General features: G+C 41.1%; 1 protein-coding gene and 1 pseudogene across 2 annotated transcripts; both read left to right on the plus strand.

Annotated features, from left to right (window-relative positions):
• Positions 1 to 2042: 2042 nt before the first annotated feature.
• Positions 2043 to 8352, plus strand: LOC146568946 (serine/threonine-protein kinase pim-1-like; annotated as a pseudogene).
• Positions 8353 to 10123: 1771 nt separating this feature from the next.
• map3k14b (mitogen-activated protein kinase kinase kinase 14b) lies at positions 10124 to 22903 on the plus strand. 2 transcript variants are annotated; one of them, XM_085285380.1, is made up of 15 exons: positions 10124 to 10651; positions 12279 to 12555; positions 13205 to 13280; positions 13633 to 14440; positions 15120 to 15254; positions 15393 to 15522; positions 15606 to 15734; positions 16742 to 16846; positions 17277 to 17440; positions 17530 to 17680; positions 18728 to 19294; positions 19776 to 19882; positions 20140 to 20260; positions 20337 to 20437; positions 20727 to 22903. In XM_085285380.1, exons 2-15 carry the CDS (start codon positions 12285 to 12287, stop codon positions 20889 to 20891), a joined length of 3030 nt encoding a protein of 1009 aa, XP_085141506.1. In that variant the 5' UTR covers positions 10124 to 10651; positions 12279 to 12284; the 3' UTR covers positions 20892 to 22903. The 2 variants fall into 2 exon arrangements, with proteins under 2 accessions (XP_085141506.1, XP_085141507.1); XM_085285381.1 differs by having other exon boundaries at positions 10124 to 12555.
• Positions 22904 to 23370: the final 467 nt, after the last annotated feature.

The following is a 23370-nucleotide window of genomic DNA, read 5'->3' on the forward strand; positions in this document are numbered from 1 at the left end:
TCGCTATTTATCTTCCAACAGGAAGAACTGGAACTTCCCTCTTCTTTATCTAATTTTGGTGGTTTTTGATTCGATGTAAAGCGTCTTCATTTCACTCACGCTTGCTTTTTTTGAATTGACACAGATCTGTCGGTTCAGTTTGTCTCTGCATTAAAGGAGTCCATCATCATATCAGTCACAGCTCAAAGTCACAACATGTATTTTATTTGACATTTATTTTATATCAGAATTAGGGGTGGGCGGTATAAACGGTATATGATACAAATGATACGAACTTGGCCAAGAGATTTTGACCATACCACTGTACCGCGAAAGCGCATGTTGATGGTGTCATCAAGCTGTGCCTGTTTTGGTCAAAAGCATTGCAGTGGCTGCAAACAACATGATCTGCAAATTACGCCAGGTTACAGTAGTCGCGAAGAGACGAAGCACATTTTAGAATATGAGGAAAGCCAAAAACGGCGCTTCCTCCACTTCCGTACCATTGATTCATTAATGTTGAATTCTCTCGCAGCTGTTCTATTCCCGTGTTGTTGCAGTAAATTAATGACTAACCTCGTATTGTGGATGGATTATCTCAGTTGTTCTCCTGACTGAAGTTTGGTCCATTTACCAGCATCCTGCCATGCGATTACATTTGTCCCTAACCATCAGGAACCCTCCTGTTAACTTATATCGAGTGGAAACGTGTTAGCGTTCCTCCTCCAGCTTCACAGTGACTCCAGCTATTTTAGCATTATATTGTGCTAAAATTACTTGTAATTAATCTCTGTTTCTCTTCCACAGCATTTCTTTTATCCTGTCTTCCTTCTCTCACCCCAACCGGTCCTGGCAGATGGCCCCGCCCCGTTTCTTCCTGTTAAGAGCGAGTTTTCCCTTCACACTGTGGGTGTGCCGGGTCATATGATTGTGTGGGTGTTTTTTTTTTATTATTGTAGGGTCTACCTTTTAATATAAAGCATCTTGAGGTGACTGTTGTTGTGATTTGGTGCTGGATAAAAAAATGTTTTAGTAATAAAAATAAATACAAAAATAAATGAACGTGAACATATTCGTCTATAGTGGAAAAGTATGTATTATTTAAGCTTTTTCAGCAAGACAATGAACCCAAACACGCAGCCAAGGACACTCTTGACTGGTTGCACAGAAAGAAAAAAAATAAAGCTGTTAGAATGGCTCAGCCAATCACCTGACCTGGATCCAACAGGAAATCTGTGGAAAGAGTTCATAGAAAGGGCCCACAGAACCTTTAGGATTTGAAGACTGATTGTGTGGTGAATGGGCCAAAATCACACCTGAGGAATGCATCCAACTAGTTTCTCCATACAGAAGATGTCTTGAAGCTGTCATCACATATAAAGGCTTTTGTACAAAGTATCAAATACATTTAAGTAAACATGTTAAATAATTTTTCACTGTGTCATTTCTCATTATTACACATAATTTATGGGCATCTGTGGTTTGGTTTCTTTCTATGTGTGGACTGGATAGGTTGTTATCTACATATGGTGAGAATTTCATGTCAACAGAATCTTTAGAAATGTATTTATGCAGAAGAGAAAAAGTCACAGTAGGTAAGTGGGATGTATGTTTTGCTTTTTGTGTAAGGATGACCTCACCAAATTTAATGATCACATCATCAGCCAGGCAGATTTTCTAAAGACGTTTATTTCAGCCTTGAGTCTTTGCCTCCCAACCTGCTGTTAAAAGGTCAAATTAAGATTACAGGAGGAGGAAAAAACAACCTCTGAAAGGAGTAACGTGAACATATATTGCAAGATGGAGCCAAACCTTAAATGAAATGACAGATTACAAGCCATTAGAGTTCTCGAAATAAAACAGCAAACATCCACGAGTACATCAGAAAGGTTGCAACAACTGACAGCGTGCTTAGCAAATACCTTAGGCAGCAGAAACCAGAGAAACAGGAGGAGACATCACGGCAGGACTGTATGTACCACCGGCAGATAAAAGAAGCTGCTAACATCCAGAAACCCAACAGGTGGCTGGACAGAAACCCAGCACAGAGAATGTGTTGAATCATGGCAGCACATGAACAAGCTCTGAGCACAAGCTCCATAGAGGCTGGAGGTCTCGAGTTCAAAATGGGTGGCCGAGAATGTACAAGCTAAGGTCCTGTGGGACTTCCAGATACAGACGGACAAAATGGTGATGGCTAACCTGCTGTACATAGTAGTGGTGGACAAGCAGAGGAAGCCGGCCATAGTGATAGACATAGCTACATCAGGAAGAAGGAACACGAGAAGCTGGAGAAGTACCAAGGGCTCAGAGAAGAGCTGGAGAAGGTGTGGGGGGTGAAGGTAACACTGGTCCCAGTGGTAATCGCAGCACTAGGTGCAGTGACTCCCAAGCTAGGCGTGTGGCTCCAGCAGATCCCAGGAACAACAAGGATCCTCAAACCCCAGGCGCCTGATAGAAGACCAGAGCTTGAAGGATAGATCACCCACAGGGGCGAGAGGGGGATTTTTTTGTGTTCCTTACATGGTGGAGGATGGCTTTGCCTCAATGCCAAAACAGAAAAATATGAACAGTCAGAGGTTAAAGTGGGATTTGGAGAGTGGGGGAACAATAAGATCTGTTATAGTGATTCAGCATGGGGAAAATACGAATTCAAAATCATTTCTGTTGTGAGCTCCAGTAGATTTTCTTAGTGGCCAAGCTATGATCAGCTGACCTGCTGCTTTTTGTAGATTTACACCACTGAATTCAACGATGTCAGCAGATGTTACACAGCTATCTTGCTTGAGTTTCATTTCCTCCACTAACAGTATACTGTATGTTCTCTTCATGCTAAACTGTATAAAGTTGGTATAGTGAATGAATTCAGTGAATGAATTGAAGCATCATCAGCTTTAATGTAAATTAAACTCTACTACACTTGATGAAAGCCAACACTGACAACACTTTACTGACAGTACTTTACTGTGAATTCACCACGTTAATGCAAGCATATTATAGGGATGTATAGCCTTCCTAAAATTGTTAATGATAAGGACTTAGAAATAATATTTAGTTATTGGAAGTCTGATTTTACAAATCAGAATTTATCTGTTGCATGATTAAAATTTGCAGTTTACACACCATGGAAAATAAGCAGTAACTTTGTGGTTTGTAACCTCAGAAGAGAGATAAGATGTTCCATCTCACGTTCAGCACAGAACCATGGCTCGGTTTCTGAGTGTCTAGATGAGTCTTTAAAAAAACTGGACAGTCTGGGCAATGAGCTACAAGAACATTTTCTAATTTAAGTCCAAAGACTCGTGCTGACAGATTTCTTTCTCTGTCACAGCAGCTTTTTCTTCATCACATAGAAAAACAGTTAAATATGTAACTTCTTTACACTGACAGAAAGGGGAGTTTCAGGTTAAAGCGGACTGTTTGGGTGAATGTCTGAGTTTGACACCCTTGATTTACTCGGAAGGAGTGCAGGTGTCAGTGAGTTGTAGTCAGCATCTAGCTACAGAAGAGGAGCATAAAGGGAGTAACTACATGACATGATGTTTTACAGCATTTCTATCAGCTCAACAACATCATCACACGAACTGCTTGTGTGCTAGCTAAAGGTCCAGCTGCTTATTTCACAGAGAGAAAGGAAAGAGAGCTAACTTCACTGAGAGACGGAGACAGATAAGAAAGACAGAACAGGACAGGAAGAAGAGATGATAGATTTAAAGATAAGGACTGCTCAGTGGTGTTTGATAAACTGGATGTTAAAGCTGACATGTAAGTCCTCACACTTAAATCAGATACTGTTTTTCATATTGTGAAACATCAAACTGAAGTAGACTAACTGTGTTTTAAAGGTTGCATGAAAATCCTCTGCAGGGTTCCTGCACCTGCTGAATCCCGTTTTAACTTCCCATACTCATTTTCCTGTTTAGAGGCAAAGTCACCCTCTACAGTGAAGGCAACAGAAAGATTTTTTTTTACATTTTTCTTCTTTTTCTCTGCTCATGTTCAACTTAACCAATTTAAGCTAATTACTTTTAGCAGAATTAAAATTCATACTACTAATATTGTTTCATCATTACATTAATGTAGCACATGGTTCAGTTAGCTTTGTACAAAAATAGCTGGCGCATTGAGGCATTGGTTGTTGTGATTTGGCACTATATAAATAATTGAATAGAATAAAAATGTCCTCCAAGGGGTTACTTTTTCCTTTCTTACTGGGAGTACATTTTAAAGTCTGTCCTTTTTCACTTTTACTTGCGTAAAGAAGTTGAATCAGTACTTCAGATTTTACTGGAGTACTTTGTAACACTAGTATCTGTACTTCTACTTAAGTACAGAATGCCTGTACTTTTGCCACCTCTGGTCATCTCAAGAACTTTAATGGCTTGTAATCTGTCTCTTCATTTAGGATTTGGCTCATCTTGCAAGAAATGTTCCTTCCAGAGGATGTTTTTTCCTCCCCCTGCAGTCTTAATTTGACCTTTTAATAGGCAGGCAAACACTCGAGGCTGAAATTAGCTTCTTCGTCTGATGATGTGATAATTAAATTTGGTGAGGTCATCTGTACACAAAAAGCAAAACAAGCCCACACACTTCCTGTGACCTTTTCTCCCTGTATCATCTAACCCCACCCTCTCCACCCAGCTCCTTCTCGTCATCAAAAGTTGTTATGACGACCTGAGTAAACAGAAGAGCAGAGCAGAGACACAGCTGTGATGGTGGGGGTGGTCTATGTGTGCCTGTCCTACTTTACTTTGAACTTGGAAGGTCAGAGATGCCAGGCCACCTCTAGTGGTAGAAAGTAGAGCAGGGCGATATGACCAAAAATATTTATCACTCTATATACATTTGAAAATTTGCGATAACGATATAACTGACGATAGAATTGACACTAGACAAACTACTTTACAACTCCACAACTTTATTAGTGCAAAAAATCCCATCAATGTATTTTCACTTAAACAAGCAGCTGTTTTTTATGTGCATTAAAGTTATATAAAAATCTAACAGTGCAAATGCAAATTCCTTGCTGACAGTTTAACCAAAAGGCATTTCCAGCTGACATATCCTCAGCATTACCATGTATAATATCCACAAAACTTAAAAAGAGGTTATACACACACAATATTATGTTGAAGCACAGTACGTATCACTCCGCGAGGCTCCGGCTTGCGATAGCCGTAATGCTCCGACAATCCATCAAGCGCCGCTTCGTAGCTTAGCAAAGTCGCACTAAAACATTTGACAGATTTTCGAGTACCACATATACCAAGCTCCTTAGACTCTAAAGACAAGAGTTTATATATATATATATATATATATATATATATATATATATATATATATATCAGTCTTCCCTTTTGTTGACATTCCTTAAAGTGCAAACTCTTGTCTTTAGAGTCTAAGGAGCTTGGAAAGAAAAGCGTCTGGACTTCTTTAAGTTGCTTGAAGACGTTTCACCTCTCATCCCAGAAGCTTCTTCAGTTCTAAGGTCAAATGGTGTCTTTAGACTTTTCGTATTCCCCCTCTGCCTCCCTGGGCCCAAGAAGCAACAGGCACTGCACCCAAAGCACCAAGGGCGGCACAGACGGATACCTTAGGTGTTCTGCGTCACACCACACATAGGATAAAGGCTGCAGTTAGTTTGTGCCTGTCACATCCCCTAATTTTGGAAACAAATTGGCTGGGGTTTAATAACCTTTTGGGGCAGTATGTGGGGATGTGATCACAACTTTTAGTAGCGTGTAGTGTCTGGGCTCAGGGTGACGCGGGGGGAGGAGACTCACTAGGGCGTCACTACAAGGGCCCGCCACCCCGTGAGAGATTAACCACTGGAGCAGTCTCGGGATGACACCCAACTCTCAGCCTTTGACCAAGTGATAGAAATTGATGGTCGGACCTACGTGCACATTGTATTACTGAATGATCCTAACAGAAAAAAAAAAAAGAAAACCAGTTACCAATGCCTTTATAAAAAAACTGTTATATTTTATTTCACATTTGATAGTAACACACTGTTATTGGTTAATCGTTTGATATAATAAGAAAGTTTAATGTAAATAAATACATTAAATCAGATGACAACGTAGCTGACACTGTGTTTATAAGTATTAGGTCAACCAGAACTGTTCAAATTGGCAGCCACACATCAAGTCTTTATACAAACAATATTAAAATATAAAAAAATATATATAATGAAAGAAACAGTTGAATTAATATGAAATTATTGAATTATATGAAATATTATGGCTAAGTGTGCCACAGCGTTTCTCTTTAAACTACTTGGGGACACTTTTACTGGCAGGCAGTGATGTCACTGCAAGGCAAGATTCTGTTGCCATAGTCTGAGTTTATTTTGAAAGCTCACTTACAGAACTCGCTTAAACAGCTTAGAAAAGACAAGCACATGCATTTGAAGAAATATTCACTACGTTTTCCTGTTTGAAAGATTTTAAAAATTAAGATGAACAAGGAAACGAGAAAAAATACAAGTCCAGCAGATAAGAAAGGTCCAGGAGATCAAAGTAAGTAAACAAATACATCAAATCTGTGTAAAATCCCCCAAATAACAGAATCTACATTTCTAAAAATGTTGACACTCTGTGTAAAAATGAATCATTTGAATCCTGTGTTTGAGTGAAAATAGCAGAAATACAACATGTCTAATCAAAGAAAGGTTACTGGGGCACTTTGTCTTTGGTAAAATAATGTGACAAGTTTATTCTTGGACTCAGCAGTAAAAACAGACCAACAAGTGTCATGAAGCTCTAACACTTAGTAGACCTAGTATGGACTGGTGTTGCTCTGTTTTTATCAAAAGGATGAACTTGTTATTAGAATTTAACCAATCCTCATTAAAATGCCATCAAAATCCTTCCAGTCCTGATGTCGAGCACTCTTTTTCACTACTGTGTTGTTGTTGTTTAGGTAAGTAGCAAGCAGCTTGGCTTTTATACTCAGGTGAAGAGCAAAATGAACATTTAGGCTACAGCAGAGAGTCATTTGTGTCACAGCTGTAGTAAAACAACATGTGTGTTTGTCTTTTCAGGTGAATTCCAGGCCAGATACGTGGAGGAGCACCATCTTGGAGGAGGCGGCTGTGGAGCAGTGTTTACTGGCTACCGGATAACGGATCGTTGCCCAGTAAGTGTTCAGATGGTGGGAGTAAGACAGGCAGTAACGCAGATAAGGGTTAATATCGTAAGCTGAGACGTGTGCTGTTTCACACCTTTAGTGATGCCATACGGAGGAAATGCTCACCAATGCTCTGTGTCTTTTAGGTAGCCATCAAACACATTCCAAAGGACAGAATCCCCATCAAAGTGACGGTAAGTGTGCAACACTTGAACTGTTTTTACATTCCTGGACTGAGTGCAGCGTTCACCTGTGGAACGTCTCTTCCTCATCATCCACTTTGTTGGAATATATCAGGGTGAAAACGCGAAGCGGGTCTTGGTGGAAGTGGCCATTATGCTGAAGCTTGCAGCTGAAGTGGATGGACCAGTGGGAGCGTCAGCACCCGTGTCTCTGCTGGACTGGTTTGACCTCGGCACAGAGCTGATCCTGGTGCTGGAGAGACCCGTCCCCGCTGTGGACCTGCATAATTACATCACAGCAAATGGATGATGTTTACCAGAGGAAAAGGCCAAGGTAAGTTGACTGGAAGAGCCTTAGACTGTACAGCATTCAATCAAAATACAGAATATCAGAGAAGCATCAACCTGTTGACTCATTACTGTCTTTTTCATCTTTTCCAGGTCATTCTGAAGCAGCTGGTTGATGCAGCAAAGCACCTGGAGGATAAACACATCTTTCACCGGGACATCAAGAGTGAGAACATTCTGATTGAGACCGGCTCAGATGTGCCTCGTGTTCGTATCATCGACTTTGGACTGAGCTGCTTTGCTAAGGAGCGATCGGTGTGCCGCCTCTTCTATGGTAACATATTCAGCTCCTGCTCTTCACACATGTAGCAATTTGTGCCTTTTGTTTTACAAGAAATTGTCATTGTGTCTGTTTATTAGGTACAGCTATTCACACCCCTCCCGAATGTTACGGACGCAAAAAATACAGGGCTGGACCCACCACGGTGTGGCAAATGGGAGTGGTGCTGTATGAAGCGCTTCATGTGGGGGACTTTAATACCATGACGTTCCTCCAAAAGGAACTGAAATTCAACAAGGATCTGTCGCCACGTAAGAAAACGTCACGCTTCAACATTCACTGATGGCTTGGATCACTGGAACTATCATCTTCATCTGTTTTCTCCTTTCTTTCTCTCCAGACTGCCGGAACTTCTTGGACGCATGTTTAACCAACGTCCCGGAGAAGCACCCAACGCTGGGGGACCTCCAGCTTCACCCCTGGCTCAGATAAGCCCGTCTCTTTCACACACAGACACACACTTCATATCTTATCATATAAGTGTGATACATTACCTAACTTTCTTTTTATTAACTTTTTTACAGGAAAAGTGTGTTTTTAGTTTTTTTGGCCTATTCTAAATTTTGTTATCCTGGAGTTCCTGTAACCCCCCCCCCCCCCCCCCCCCCCCCCCCCCCCCCAGCCATCCCAGGAAAGGGGATCTCTCTTTGAATGGGCTTTCCCCAGGTTTCTTCCCATCGATCTGGCCCCCCGGGGAGTTTTTCCTCGTCTAGAGAGCTTGGGCTGGGTCAGGAGCTCCATCAAAATTGGCCTAATTTGATTAGTCAAATGTAATAAAATACTTTAATTAATCAAATAAAATTTAGTAAAAGTCTGAACATTTAATTTCCATCAAAATAAAACTTGTTTAATTCAACTTTGGTGAGAATACTCTTTTATTACCATTTCAAGGATTGTTTTTTACCCAAAAAAGAAGAAAACTGAAAATGAATCAGGTTAAAGTTTAACTACTGGCCTGCATTTACCAGTAAGTACAAACTCTCCACAAGTACCACTTAACTCAGGTTTCCCACGGCACCTGTGCAGAGTTTCTGTTTATGACTGCGCTCAGGCCTCTCCAGTTTTGCCCCAGAAAGTGGTAAAAAATTATTTTTAATAGATCCTGATTACATAAAAACAGGTTTTATGGTTTGCCCTCATTGGCACTGATTTATTATTTCCATCAGTGAATGAGAAATGAAGACGCTGAAACAGCCTCAACGAGGCTTTTCACTTCTATGTATAGCTGATTCGACCCACCAACAGCAGCGAGGACTGGAGTGACAGTAACCCAGTGACGTGCGAGGAAACTTTCTGCACAGCCTCACAATTGGTCGACCTCTGATTCCATTCACGTGTTGCCAGGGAGAGGGACCCTCCACCCAAATCACACACATAGCGCACTCCCTCCTATGGTATTTTACTAATTCACACAGGAATGCACCGTCCAGTTGTCAAGGGACAGAAGAAACGGAGCTTTTTTTTTACAAGTGTAACTTCAAATATGTTATGCAATCATTATTTAACTCTATACACAAACAGATATCAGTGTGTGTGTATATGTAAGGACATCATATCAACAATAGGGTTCAATTTATCAACAATTTGATTTTGTCTTCTTTTTTGGTTCTGAACAGTCTGTCACCAAATAACAACATGAGCCTCAATTTGATTCTTACGTTTATACAAAGTATGATTTCTACTAAGATTTCTTTTTCACCTTTTCAGCAAATTAACTCCAAGGTTGTGTATACAAGTGGGAAGAGAGTTCGTATGCATAACTGTACAAAACAATAATTACACAATTCTTCACAGCATCTTAATATGTGCATTGTTTACACAACATCTCTATTTAATTATTAAATCATCATCAGTACCTTTATTATGAAACTGCTGATTAAGCTGCATGGTTTTCTTCACCACAATACACAAAAGATTTTAAAGATTTCATTCAGTTTAATTTTATTGTATTTGTGCAGCTCCAATTCACCACAACAGACACCTCGGGGTGCTTTGTATTGCAGGGTAACGACCCTGAGATATATGAGTGAAATGTCCAACAAACAGACGAACCCCTGCGAGCACGGTGGAGAGGAAGAACCTTTCAGCAGAATCAGGCAAGGGGAGGGGCAGATTTCTATGTGGTCTCAGTGCATCATGGGAAACCCACAGCAGCATATCAATGAGGTCGCCTGAGATCTCCCGATCCACCCCTTAATGAAACCAGTTATAGGCCCCACATATGGGTGGGCTGAAATTTGGCGTTCTATTTTGATTTTTTCCAGCATTTTTGAGCCCTCACAACTTCTTAAGCACAGGGGACACGTTTCTATTGCTGGAAAACAATGCTTCTCTTGCTCTACATCTTTTTTATTGAAAATAAGAGCCGTCATACTGAGGCTTAGAGCTGAACAGTGGGAATTTGGCTTTAAACTGTGACACTTGGAGTGGGTTTAAGACCCAAGTGTCATCGAGGACAGCTACGGAATCCATGAAGCGTGTTTGAGGCTGGTGTGGGCGAGTGGGTGGGCCCGGGTGACAGAGGTGCAAGAGCTCGTAACTCACACACATGGTCAGCCAATCAGCAGGGCCTGTGGGGGCAGAAAGCCGGTAAGTTACACTTGGAAACTAACAAACACATAATAACACAGAACGGACAGACAGCAGAAGACAGAAGGAGTCACGAGAGGAAACCTCGATCTCTTCTGCAGGATTTCAGCTGAACCCGAGACCAGCTGACTGAGCTCCTAAGGTAATGTGCTCTGCTGTGACTGGATGTTTGAGTCAGACTTTGCTGAGCTGGAGGTGTCCTCACTGTCAGGTCACAGAGTAAGAAGGACGTTTGAGGCTGATGGAAAGTTTAGTGATAGTTGCAGCATTTCCAGAGTCTAACATGTTGATCTTGCATGTCCTGAAAGTCTGACTGGCTCTTAGATGAAGCTCATCTGTAGATAAAGCCTGGTTAATTCCATATTATCAAAGTAAAGCTCTTCAGGTATCCATTCACGCAGGCTCTGTGCGAGCACTTCCAGGACAAGTGTGGCCTCTGTGAGTGGGAAGAGTGTCTGTTTTGATCCCCCTGTATTCGCTGTCAACATGGCGAGCCCTGAGGAAGAGAGACTTTGACAGCTGGACAGCCTCAGTGGAAGGCATGCAACCGCCCCTCTGTGCGCTATTTATATTCACCTTGCCGGGCTTACAACCGGTGTCCCTTCATTCACACCCCGCCACGGCAAATGCCACCACATTATTGAATTACCACAAGTGCTTGTCAGCTACAAATCAGTGGTTTCTACTACGGCTGAATTAATCAGGGTTCTTGTGTTGCAGGAACCTAAAAGTAAGGCATAAAGGATTATTTTAGACTCAATTACTGCCTGATATTATAACCCGGTATTTGTCATATCATATCTGCCATATCTTGTGTAAATATGACAAAACTAGGGTTGTATAATTAAGGATATAAGAATGAAATAGTTTTCCTGCTTAACATAAAAATGTAGGATAGATATTTAAATAATTAATGAAAAAATAAAACATATTCACATATTCATACATATTTCTCAGTGGTTCCAACTGTTGAAATAAAAACAGAAAAGATATCCAACATCACACATTTCCGTACAGTATACAGTATATTCCTGATCATTTTATTATAGGACAACTCCTGGCTTTAGATGATGATTCATTTGTTTTACAAAAAAACGGATGGATCCATCTGCACATCAGGGAAAGAAATGAGCTGAGCAGCACCTAAAAAATCTGATCTATAGTGACCCCAAGTGGTTAAACTCCTTACCTGTGCAGGTGTTGTCCCTAAACAGTCGATTATAACGAAAAAGCAAACTCAGTCTATTATTTTGTTCTTGTATAAAATTAAAGCAGATTTAGGGATAAGCATTTGCATCTGCTGCCGCTCAAAAAGCTCACATATTAGTTTTCTTAGACAGGCCTACTGATCATAAAATGCTTCTAACCTTGTTAGAAGTCTTTTTAAAGCATTTAGCTTCCTTATACTCTAACTTATTAGCAGCCAAGCAAGACAAATATCTCCCCATTCACTACAAGGGTTGGGGACCAAATTATATTAAAATATTCAGGATGAAACCTGCTAACTTTGGTTATTCTCAGACATTTTATCGCCAAGAAACAACAAATGTATCCATCTTTTATCCGCGCACACGGTCTCTTAACATTATTCTACATAGTGCAAACACACACCTTTAAAGTACTAAAAGAACAGGGTCCATTCTGTGTGGCCAAGTTATCCACACCAGGGTTTTTAGTAGGATCTGACTTACTTCAAAATACTCCATATGAAACTTACTGTTTTGGTTTCTCTTCTTTTAAACATTTTTCCATCTCCTTCTCTCCTCCAGTTCTAGATGCCGACCGACAGCGACAGAGACATGGCCATACCTCGGTTGTTTAACTCCAGCACACCCTTCATCATCGTGGCCGGCGGATCTGAGATCTCGTTTCTCACCAAAGTGGACGATAATCAGGGATGCGAGGAGGAGAAGGACTCGCTGGTCCAAGCCATCGGCCCCCACCTGAGTCGAGTGATGCAGCGCGGCACAGCCAAGCATGTTGTCACACAGGGGCGTGAAGTTTCCGAGGAGAATCCGTGTGTTTCTATAGTCGCGCAGGCTGAGCGTAAGTAAGACTGAGATCAGATCTGAGTCAGGACTGTTTTACATTGTTTTCCTTTTTGTCTTAGCTACTTGCATCCTTCTATTACTTTGGTTTAAAAAAACACACAATGAAAGCACATGTAGAGTACATCCAGCACAGGTCTCCAGTCTATCATGGGGCTGCACAAGACTTAATGCAAGCCCTGAGGGGCCAAAAGACTTCATGTCAGCACAAGATGAGTACTTCTTTAATCAAAGGGCTTTGATCTTGCTTTTAAAGAGTAATGACTAAAACAGGCTTAAAGGTTTTCAATTACCTATAATTGTTTTGAGTTGTACATCAGCACTTTTCAGGTTTGCAGAACAGCTGCTTATGCAACCGAAGATCACTAATGTTCACTACCAAGTAGGTGTATTAAAGAAGTGGTGCATTAGCTCCTGTTGTGCAAAATGACATAATAGCAGCTAAAAGCTTCCAGAGAGGAATGCAGAGAAACCGAAGACAACATTTTTACTGTTACACCTCTGAATGGAAGCATGCAGTTGTAGCACATGGACCAGTTAAAAGGTCCAGGCTTTTTCTCCATTTACACATTTTCAAATCACGTTTATGAACTTTAATCCACAACGAGACTTCTCTAACTCTAACTCCTACTGTTTCTCTGTCCCAGGAGAAGACTTCCAGGAGTTCAGCCCGACCAACACTCAGTGCCCCTACTCTCAGTCTCGCCTCCTCCAAAAGCACAGGTAAAGAACACAACACACATTACCTGTGCACAGGCTTAAATGCCCTCCATGGCCAAAAATATAGGATACAGGTATTATATGGCTTCCATTTAGCTTGTACGTGAGGGTTCAGGGTTCTTTATGTGCCTGGGTATGAAGGAAGCTTTTGTGCTCATGACCAGCTACATATTTGTATTCATAGACAATAACAAGGTTTTAGCTGTGCTTTTTCTGTGTGCATGAGACAATGACCTCTTCCTGCACTTTAAATAACTCATGTGCTCCAAACAACATTGTGATCAGCTGGATTTTAAAGAAAGCATTACGCTTTCTGTGTGAGAAACCAAATTTTCATACTTCTTCTCATTTGCAGGACTCTCGGTAAGGAAGCGACTGTGAGCGACTCAGATGATGAGAACTTTGAAACAGCCACCAAATTCCCGCGCTACCACCTCCAGAGAAAACAGCGCCGGAAAACCAGAACCACACAGAGCCTGGAGGAAGGGGAGGAGCCTCCTATCATCCAGGGTCTGTGGGTGCAGGAGATTGATTGGCTGAAATCAGCAGACAGAGAGACGACTTCATCAGCTGAAATCATACCTCCTCCTCCTCAGTTTACTGACTCGGCCTCAGACCCCTGCAGAGACTCGTGCATGTGTGACAGCTGCAGCTGTGCAGACGTTTGTGACTGTGTGAGGAGATCAGAGGAGGCGTCGCCGTCAGAGGACCAATGCAGATCCGTAGATACAGAAGACACATCCAGCACCGACCACAGAGGAGGCTCGGGCTCTGATACCGACTCCGTTCGCACTCATGAAAGCGACTCAGACTCGTCTTATGACGTTGATGTTGGCACACAAGGCATCATGTCGACCTTTGACCTCATGTATGTGTCTGGATTTACCCCTTCCTCCAATGCAGGATGGAATTCTGACTCTAGAGGAAGTGTGCAAAACTCACTGGGAAATTCAGAGTATTCCCACAGCCTCAGCACTGAGAATACATCCCAGTGTTCCTTTGGGTTTGATGACATGAGTGACACAGTTTTAGATGAGCTGAGGGGCAAAGTGGCACACATACCAAAGCTGCTTGTTTCAGCTTTCTGCAGAGATTTCATCAAACAGATCCTAAACAGCTGGAAAACATCAAAACCTGCAAACGAAGGACTCATATTTCATGACGTAAGACATTCACATCCAGTCTATCCACACTGTTTTTGTTTATGGACAGTAGACAGCAGAAGCAGTAGTATTCAGTCGCTGCAGGCTGCATCAGTGCAGCATTTGGTTCAGCTTCTAAGGAGATGCACATCAGGTTACCTCGTAGCGTTTCACAAAGACTCGGATTTAAGTAAAAATTTCTCTTTAACCAACAATAATGAATAACAATGTTTTTAATTCATAATTTAGTAAAAAATGAATGAAGTGTAAAAATCTGTGACATCTAAACTCTGAATGCAGACGTTTCACCACTTAAAGGTGGAAACTTTTACTTCGTGTACAAGATGTGAATGTTTAGAAGCTAAAGACACATTTAAAATACAATAAAAGTTATGAGCCAAAAGAAATCAATAAAAAAATAAAAATAAATAAGGTAACTTACTGTTAGCAGTTCTCCAAATGGAGAAACCTTTGCTGAAGAGCGGCCTCTGCACCAGAGGGAACAACGCCAGGATGAAGAACTGTTAACAGTAACTTGGTCTAGATTTGAATACTGGTGGTGAGGTAGGTGAAGTGGCCTGAAGGGAAGGCTCATCTGGGATTTCAGCGCTTAAATGAGGAAGACTGGCTGTAAAAGGTTTTTTTTATGGGGGATTTGTGATGTAACTCGTTTCCCTTTTTCTCTCTTTGTTTCATCAAGCATCTCCAGCCCAGCAGTTTTCAGTACAGAGAGGGAGAGGAATACTTTGTCCTTCATCACATCCAGAATGGATCATATGGTGATGTGTTCTGCGTTCGTGACAGAAGCACTGGCTTCAAATGTGCTGCCAAGAGGGTAAGCCAAGATCCGCTGAGTCAGTCATTACAATCCAGATGTGCTCCACCCGGGAGGTTTAAACTCCCGAGAGCTGACATGCTGATTTTATTTAAACTGATTTCTGTTATTTAGCTCATTGTTGGCCGTTCTTCTCAGATTCCACTGAGTCATTTCAGCAGCGAGGAGGTGAGCACATGGAGTGCTCAGAACTCTCCTCGAGTCGTGGAGCTCTTTGGAGCTGTGAGGGAGGGGCTTAACGTCGTTCTCCTCATGGACCTGAAGCCAGGTAACCTAACTACACGCTACAAACTGCATAAAAACCGTCTGAGCAGTCTGAGAGAGTAATCATACTCTCCCAAACCCCATCAGCTTGTTTAGCCCAGCTTCTAAAGGAGATGAACTGCCTACCTGAAGATCTGGCCCTGCATTACCTTCATCAAACACTGGGGGCGCTAGAACACCTACACCAGAGAAGGGTGGTTCATTTGGATGTCAAAGGTATGTGTTCTGTTTTTGTATAATGACTTAGATCTGAATGATAATATGTAGAAATTAAGAGAATTCAAACCCTCTGGACATTTTAGAGTGACCAGTGTGGTCCTAATCATTTTATATATAGGATAAATCAAATGTGCAGGTGTATGCGGATGTATTCAGGCATTTTACTTGAGGAAGTAAAAAAATATCAGCAAATACTCTTAAAAATAATCATTAAAAGAAAACACTGAGAAGCAGGAGCTATAAGCGTCTGGCCTCTTTGCATTATTCACTGAGTAGATAAAAACAATAATGATGTCATGCTTTATTTTTAGGCAGTGCATTTTATAGCAAAATTTTTCTTAATTTATAGAAGTTGCTAAAAAATAAAGGACACAAATATATAGGTAGTACTTTTATCTTTAGTTCATTATACACATTATTTAGGCTCATTTTGACTTTAACTTGCAATGGAGACTTTTACTTGTTTTGGAGTATCTTTCTACTGAGATAAGACGTGCTAAACTCTACCCCGAGTTTTTTGTGAGACCCCAAAGTACCTTTGCAGAGATTTTATATAACCAGTAGAACATACAGAGAAAAGAGCTCAGCGAAGCCTCAAGCTGGTGGTTATGCTGTCAGCTAACATCTCCTGTGATGGTACCTAATCCTAAAGGGACACCTCACCCCTAAACCCTCGGTAATCCCTGCTCATACGATTGAGCAGGAGGGGTTTGCTCACATTAGGCCCCTCTATTGTGCTCTGAGCTCATGTCTAAAAGCTTCGCTCATCATACATCTGTCAAATTACCCACTCTCATCATATCAGATAGCACAAAGTTCCTGTGCTTTTTTTGTAGATGGTACCTCATTCTACCTCGAGATGGCCGTTCACGCTTTAGCCCCCCCATGCACCCATCACTCTTACAGCCTCTGACAGCCTCCTGCTTCTCAGTCAACTGTTTCATAATGAGCACCCAATGAAAACAAGCTGTCCCACTGAATCCTGCGTGTTGATCTTATTCCAGTTGACAATGTGCTGCTGTCTGCAGACTGCAGAGACACATTCCTCTGTGACTTTGGTCTCTCAGAGACTTTAGATGACAGTGGATGGAGCACCAAGAATTTCAGGGGTAAGTTGATCCTCAAAAGTCTGAAATAAACTATGGTGCAGTTTACAGATGACTAACCTTTTGGTTCAAACACCATGATTTTTATTGATCTAATTAAAACACACACACATATATATCACAGCAAACTGTCAGTCTTTTTAAAATCTACTTGTGAAATGATCTACTGCTTAGGTTCCCATAAATACACAAAAAGGAGTTTGCAATGAATAAATCTGCCTTTCACCACCATCTTTCAACCTTTAAACATTCATAACTTTAAAAGATAGCATGCAATATTCTTAGCCTACCGTGTTAGCATTCAAAGATTTGCAACAGTCTTCTCAGTATTTGATTATTAACCACAACGCTGGACATATTTTGACCTCTACATCGTTGTGAGTGGCTTTTTGAGTTTAAAGACTTTTAATTCATTTAACGTTTGTGAATGTAGGAGCTGCATTCCCCGGCACAGAGACCCACATGGCCCCTGAGGTGGCACGAGGGGATCAACTCTGTGCCAAGGCGGATGTGTGGAGCAGCTGTTGTATGCTACTGCACATGCTCAATGGATGCCAGCCATGGATACGTTACTATTCCCATCCACTGTGTCTCCAGGTAAAAATCTCTTATTTGCTGTTTGTGGAAAATCAGACAGTTACAGGCTGAATGGGACAAAACCACACTTGTGTATTCATCTGTTTTAGATTGTCAATGAGCCTCCGCCTCTGTGGGAGGTGCCATCCAAGTGTAACAACTTCACAGCTAAAGTGTTCAGGGCCGGATTCCAGAAGGACCCCGAAAGAAGAGCGTCAGCAACTGAGCTCAGGAAGAAAACCACCAAGGCCCTCAGAGCAGGTCCATGCACCTTATGATCTTCTAATCATTTAAGTGTGTACAGTTTATATTACATTAGAGTTGTGAGAGCAGTGAAATCATGGCCCACAAACTAAAATGAGTTTAAATCACGATACAAGCATTCAAAGCCTTTAGAGAAAAGCTGCATGTAATCACCAAACACATAAAATTAGCCAAAATAAAGCCCATCTTATCAAAACAGCTTTTTGAGACAGTAATCCAGTAATCCATGCCTTTGTTACATGTAGGCTGGATTATTGTAACGCACTTTATTGTGGGGTTAGTGATGCATCCATTAGGCGTCTGCAGGTTGTGCCAAATGCTGCAGCACGTCTTTTAACTGGAACAAAAAAGTCTGAGCACATTACCCCCATTTTAATTTCACTCCACTGGCTACCTGTACATTTTAGGATTGTTTTTAAAATTCTCTTATTAGTTTTTAAATCTCTTAGTGGCCTGGCCCCCCACCTCTCAGAGCTACTACAACCATATACACCTGCCCGTTCCCTTAGGTCCGCCAATCAGCAGCTCCTTAAGGTACCGAAAACTAAGTATAAATTTAAAGGTGACCTTTTGCTGTAGCTGCTCCAAAGTTGTGGAATGATCTGCGCTTGCACGTTACACAGGCCTCTTCTCTTTCTGAGTTTAAAAGTCTCCTTAAAACATATTTATTCGCTGAAGCCTTTGGCACTGTTTAAGGGGGTTGACTCAATTTTTGACTCAACATGTTTTATTTTATTTGCGTTATTTAGTTATTTATTTCATCTTATTTTATCTTATTTTTATTTTATTTTTACTTTGCTTATGCTATTTGCATGTACAGCACTTTGTGAACTCTGGTTTTATGTTAAAGTGCTTTATAAATAAAGATGATTTGGTAAAACAAATAAAACAGATTATATAATATCTCCAAGAGGGAGTATCTCCTGAGGAAAATAAAATAGGACCTGTATCCAAATCCACTTTTTGCCAAAGAAGGGACTCAGCTGTCTATAGATGCCAAGTATTTTAAGCATATTGTGACACTGCAAATTATTTTCTCCACAGTTGGAGGTCTGAGTTCTTGGTCCATGAAAAGCGCCTGTGAAAAACTGTATCATGTCCAGAACCAGAATGAAGACGCTCGCTGCTCTTTGTCCCATCAGATTCAGAATAAACCATCACATACTGGCTCAGCACCTGCTATGTACTGGGTGAGCCCCTGGAGAACTGCAGCAGTAGACGAGGACAGCAACGACTGGTCAGAAGGAAACTCAGACAAAGAATCTGAGTTGGAGACATTTTGCTTAACTGGGGAGTGGGACTCTGAGCCAAAACCACTGCAGGATGATTACATCACAAATGACAAAGACTGGAAGACTGGGTCTGATTCAGAGGTAGATATATACATGGCGGAGGACGAATATATTCAGGAGAAGTGGCTGAAAACTGACAAGGACTATGAGGGGGATTGGGAAGAGGAAGGAGATGAAGAGGAGGAGGAAGAGTGGGATTCTACCGAGTCCACGGAGTATCTTCGTGCTCTCCGAGGCCTTTTCCCTTTACTGCAAAAAAGTCACCAGATAGAAGAGAATTCATGGGGATCAGAAGCAGAGCTGGAATACCTCAGAGATGGTGAGTCATAAAACAACTCATTACTAAAGCCCCGAATCATATTATTATTATAAATGTGGCTCAGATGAGGTTACAGAGCTCTTTGTTCTTCGTGTCATATTCAAAGATACACTTTTAAATGGGACATATTATCCTCTTTCTGTTATTCTGTCATTTATTTGCAGTTACAATGATGGACGCTCGTAGTCTGTTTATGTAAACCTAATCCAAAAATTCCAGCTTCAGACTGCAATAAACACTCGTTTTCATGCATTTTTAAACTCTTGGTTCTGCATGATGTCACAGAGACAAGATATCCCTAATATGGTCATTTCAGGCACACATCCACATGATCTTCAAATGTTTTGTTTATGGGCACAGCTAATCAAACAAAGTCGGTTTAAAGGGACTGGAGCTAACTTGGCTTGTTTCAGACAAGGTTGTCAAAGCCTCATCAGTGTCCGCTAATAACAGAAACTTTTCACATGTTGTCCTTTACTAGATGTGACTAAAGGTACCAGAATCAAGACCCCGTCCCCTGAACCTCGAGATGAACCACCATCCTGCTTCAGCTGCTCTGACACATCGCAGATAGATGCCTCAGAGAAGGTGAGTACCCGTGCACGAGGGATGTAGCCAACCTTGACGTCACTTACTGGTTTGCAAAGTCTTCGCCATTTTAGCGTTTAGAAACCAGACATGACATGACAAGCTTTGCTTAAGGCGCTTCTTCACTGGCTTGAATTTTGAGACTGTTACGCTACGTCCATCTTTTACATAACAAACATGAGCATGCATGCTTCGTGTGTACATTTATGTACAAAATAAAATCCTCCACAAAAGAAAATCTTCTTTCTTATTTTTAGGACTCTGATCACTCGTCTGATGACCTCAGCTCTGGCATCTTTTCCTCCTGCAACAGTCAGACTGATGCGTGCTTGGAGTGGTTAGCTTTAGCCAATCGGCCGTCCTCACAGTGCTTTGAGGGTAAGATGGCAGGGACGCACCTCTGTGCTGATCGAGGGCTGTTGGCAGAATTTTTCTAATGCTCTGACATTTGCAGGTATCGATATCTGGATAGAGGACCCCGAGGGCAAGTGTTTGAGGATACGCGAACGTAGGCGGATCAAAGTGGGCCATGTTGCCATAGGCATTAGTGATCAGGTATGAGAGAGTTTTAAGATGTCCAGAAACCTTTTAGCCATCAGACCGAGGTTTCTGTTTTGTTTCCTCAAAGTGTATTTTGGTTTGCTTTTTTTCTCTTTTCTTATTTCCGGAACAGAAAGTGAAATGTCCCGAAGTACAGTTAAAGAACAAAATTGGGGAAGTTTAGATTTAAATCTGTAACTATCTAATGAAAGAACAAATATACTAAATTATCATTACCACTTTGCAAATACATCTGACACCCAGTCAGCCAGAATCCATATGAATAATTACACCTGTCGCTCAGATCTCAGGGAAAGCCTTCACTTTGGAGACTCTGGACAGGAAGACGGTGTCCTTTGAACGAGAGATCAGAGAGTCTGGTCTGTGGCTTCGCTGTGTTCCTGCTCCTGACAGATGCCAGCACTGGAGGTGGAGAGTCAGAGACGGCAAGCTCGAACTTCGAGAATGAGACGGATATTTTCTGTTCTCTGTTGTTGTTTTGGTCTTTTGCACTAATTTAATTTGTTTTTTCCATTGGGAAAAGCTTTTAAGCACTTTAAAACTTTTCTCAGTGCATTTACACATAGCTCAACATATATAATCCATTTTGACAGAAAAATGGGCAAAAAAGCTTAAACATGGGAAAAACAAAGATACCAATCAAGCACTTTATTAGGAACACCACACTGGGTTCAGGTAGGCCCTCTCTTTGCTACCCAACAGCCTCAGTTTACTTCCTGTGTTGCCAGAGTTGTTCTTCTGGATTCAGACTTGCTGGTTAGGACGACGTCGACGTAGGTCGTCTGAATTCAGTCTCATATTCATAAAACCACATTTAAGATGAAGGAACCATTAGAAGTGTGACTGGTGATTGTTGGTAATATGCTGGCAGAAAGAGACCAAGAAAACATTCCCCATGTTATCCCACTGACACCAGCAGCCTGGGCAGGTTGGCTCATGCTGATTTTGACCTACCTTTTACATGGCGATAGATCCTTGCTGCATTTCTGCTATCTGGACTGTATGTGATAATCTCACCATCCTGTGTTTAGATTAGATTACATGTTTTTAAATCCAGTGAATCACATTATTAACAGGAGCCGTCTGAGACTCCATATTCCTGCAGATCCACCAAGGCTGAAAATTCCCTCCATGCCACACATGAACTGAGTATGCACAGGATCCGTTTTTTGTTTTGTTTTTTTCCTCAAGGAATCCCAACACAATTTCTCATTTTTGTTCTTTTAGTGTGATATTTTTTATGTATTTTTGTAGCTGTAACACAAAATATCCAATCCTTCAAACAATGGTAAAGGATCCCTTCAAAATCTCCCAGATCCAGACCTGAAATGATGACCACTTTGAGGTTGTGCAAAGTCCCACAGCTGGTAAAGATGCACAAACAAACCGAATCAACTGCAAAAATAAACTGTAATTTGTACTTAATAACTACTTACATGTCCGTTACCTTACCGAACCCCAGTACTTAGCTTATACTGCTGTGTTAAACCAATGTCATAACCTACACCCAGCCTGAGCCGCTCCCTACCAGAAATCCAACAACACATTGTAGGAATCCAGACCTCAGCCCCTGTGTTAGGTCTGTAGTGTGAACACAATATATTGATGAGCACAGGAGTAATATTTCTGCAAAATAAAATGTAAGAGGGATTTACATGTACCTAGCTTGCTCATTATGCAAATACAACAGCTAATATGTGGAGATATGTTGTTTACCTCGTTTTAATAACTGTTAGTTTTGTCATGCTCACCTCTTTCCTTCATTTCAGCAAAGTGTTGTTGACATCTAAACGTTGAGCTCTGACAGGATCATCTCTGTTGTCACTGGTGTTAGCAGAGCAAAGCAGAGGAACGAGAATAAAAACAAACATTATGGTCCCATTATGGTCAACCATTCAGCACAGCACTGTAAATGAAGCTTCAGAGTTTCTGCTGCACTGGTGCCACGTGATTGGCTAACTGAATAACCACTATCACAAGCAGGTGTTCCTAATAAAGTGCTACTTGAGAGTACAAATAAAAAAAATTTGATTTTCAGGTTAAACTGTTTCTATGTGTTTTAAGTAAGGATACAAGTAGTTTACACTCCAAGGTTATAAACGTGCTTGAATAAGAAATGGTGTTGGTAGGGCTGTAATAGGTTGTGACATCTGTATTTTTTTATTTTGTGTGTTAAGATTGTTTCCCTCTTTCCGTTCTCCTGCTTTTTTTTTTTCCTTTTATGGATCACTAGGAACAAAAAAAAATCCGTTCTCTGTATCTCTGTTTACTTTCTGATGTGGAAGAAAGAGTTTGTCATGTCATCTGTTTCATTTAGAGTTTAAATGGCATGAAGCTCCTTAAAATGATGTGTGTTTTCCACAATATACAACAAGGCTGGAATCTCTTGGTACTTGAATGTGTCTTACATTTTATATTCTAATAAAAAATGACTCAGAGGCACAAAAGTTGCTGTCTTCTGCTCATTTCCAGCTATTGCCTTTCCCAGTGGTTTCTGACTTGGTGTCATTTGAGAAAGACCAGGATTAGACCTGCTGCACACTGTAAACATTTACAGCACTGATAACGAGGCCCAGCCCTATAAAAACAGATGCTGTTAAACACGTGAGGCTCTTACATATGACCAGGAAGGTGTATGAAAACGGTCGCCTCAGCCTGATCCTGTTCATTCATTAATTGTAATATAGGTATTGATCTTATACAAATTGTTTTTGTACAGTATAAACTGTATTTGATAAATATCAAATATAAAAATGTTTCTGTCTGGGCATGAAATATACAATTTTGTATTATTTGTATTTGAAATAGTTCAGCTAGAGGTTCCCACTGAAGAGAGATTCATGTTATTAAATGAAAGTAACTGTACATGCGACACTCTTTATGACTATAGCAACTAGCTGGCTAACCTTGGCTTGCTTCTCATTGAC

Source organism: Mchenga conophoros, linkage group LG8 (genome assembly GCF_057382185.1).
Source record: "Mchenga conophoros isolate Kocher_MC1m ecotype Shallow Benthic linkage group LG8, M_conophoros_male_GT1.1, whole genome shotgun sequence".
Taxonomy (NCBI): Eukaryota; Metazoa; Chordata; class Actinopteri; order Cichliformes; family Cichlidae; genus Mchenga; species Mchenga conophoros.

What these genes read in the sequence shown, in the direction of transcription:
- map3k14b (XM_085285381.1), top strand. Translation starts at nt 12,285, where the DNA reads ATGCCGACCGACAGCGACAGAGACATGGCCATACCTCGGTTGTTTAAC. An exon ending in CACCAAGGCCCTCAGAGCAG is followed by an intron (nt 17,681 to 18,727) that starts GTCCATGCACCT and finishes TTTTCTCCACAG; the next exon opens with TTGGAGGTCTGAGTTCTTGG. An exon ending in GCTGGAATACCTCAGAGATG is followed by an intron (nt 19,295 to 19,775) that starts GTGAGTCATAAA and finishes GTCCTTTACTAG; the next exon opens with ATGTGACTAAAGGTACCAGA.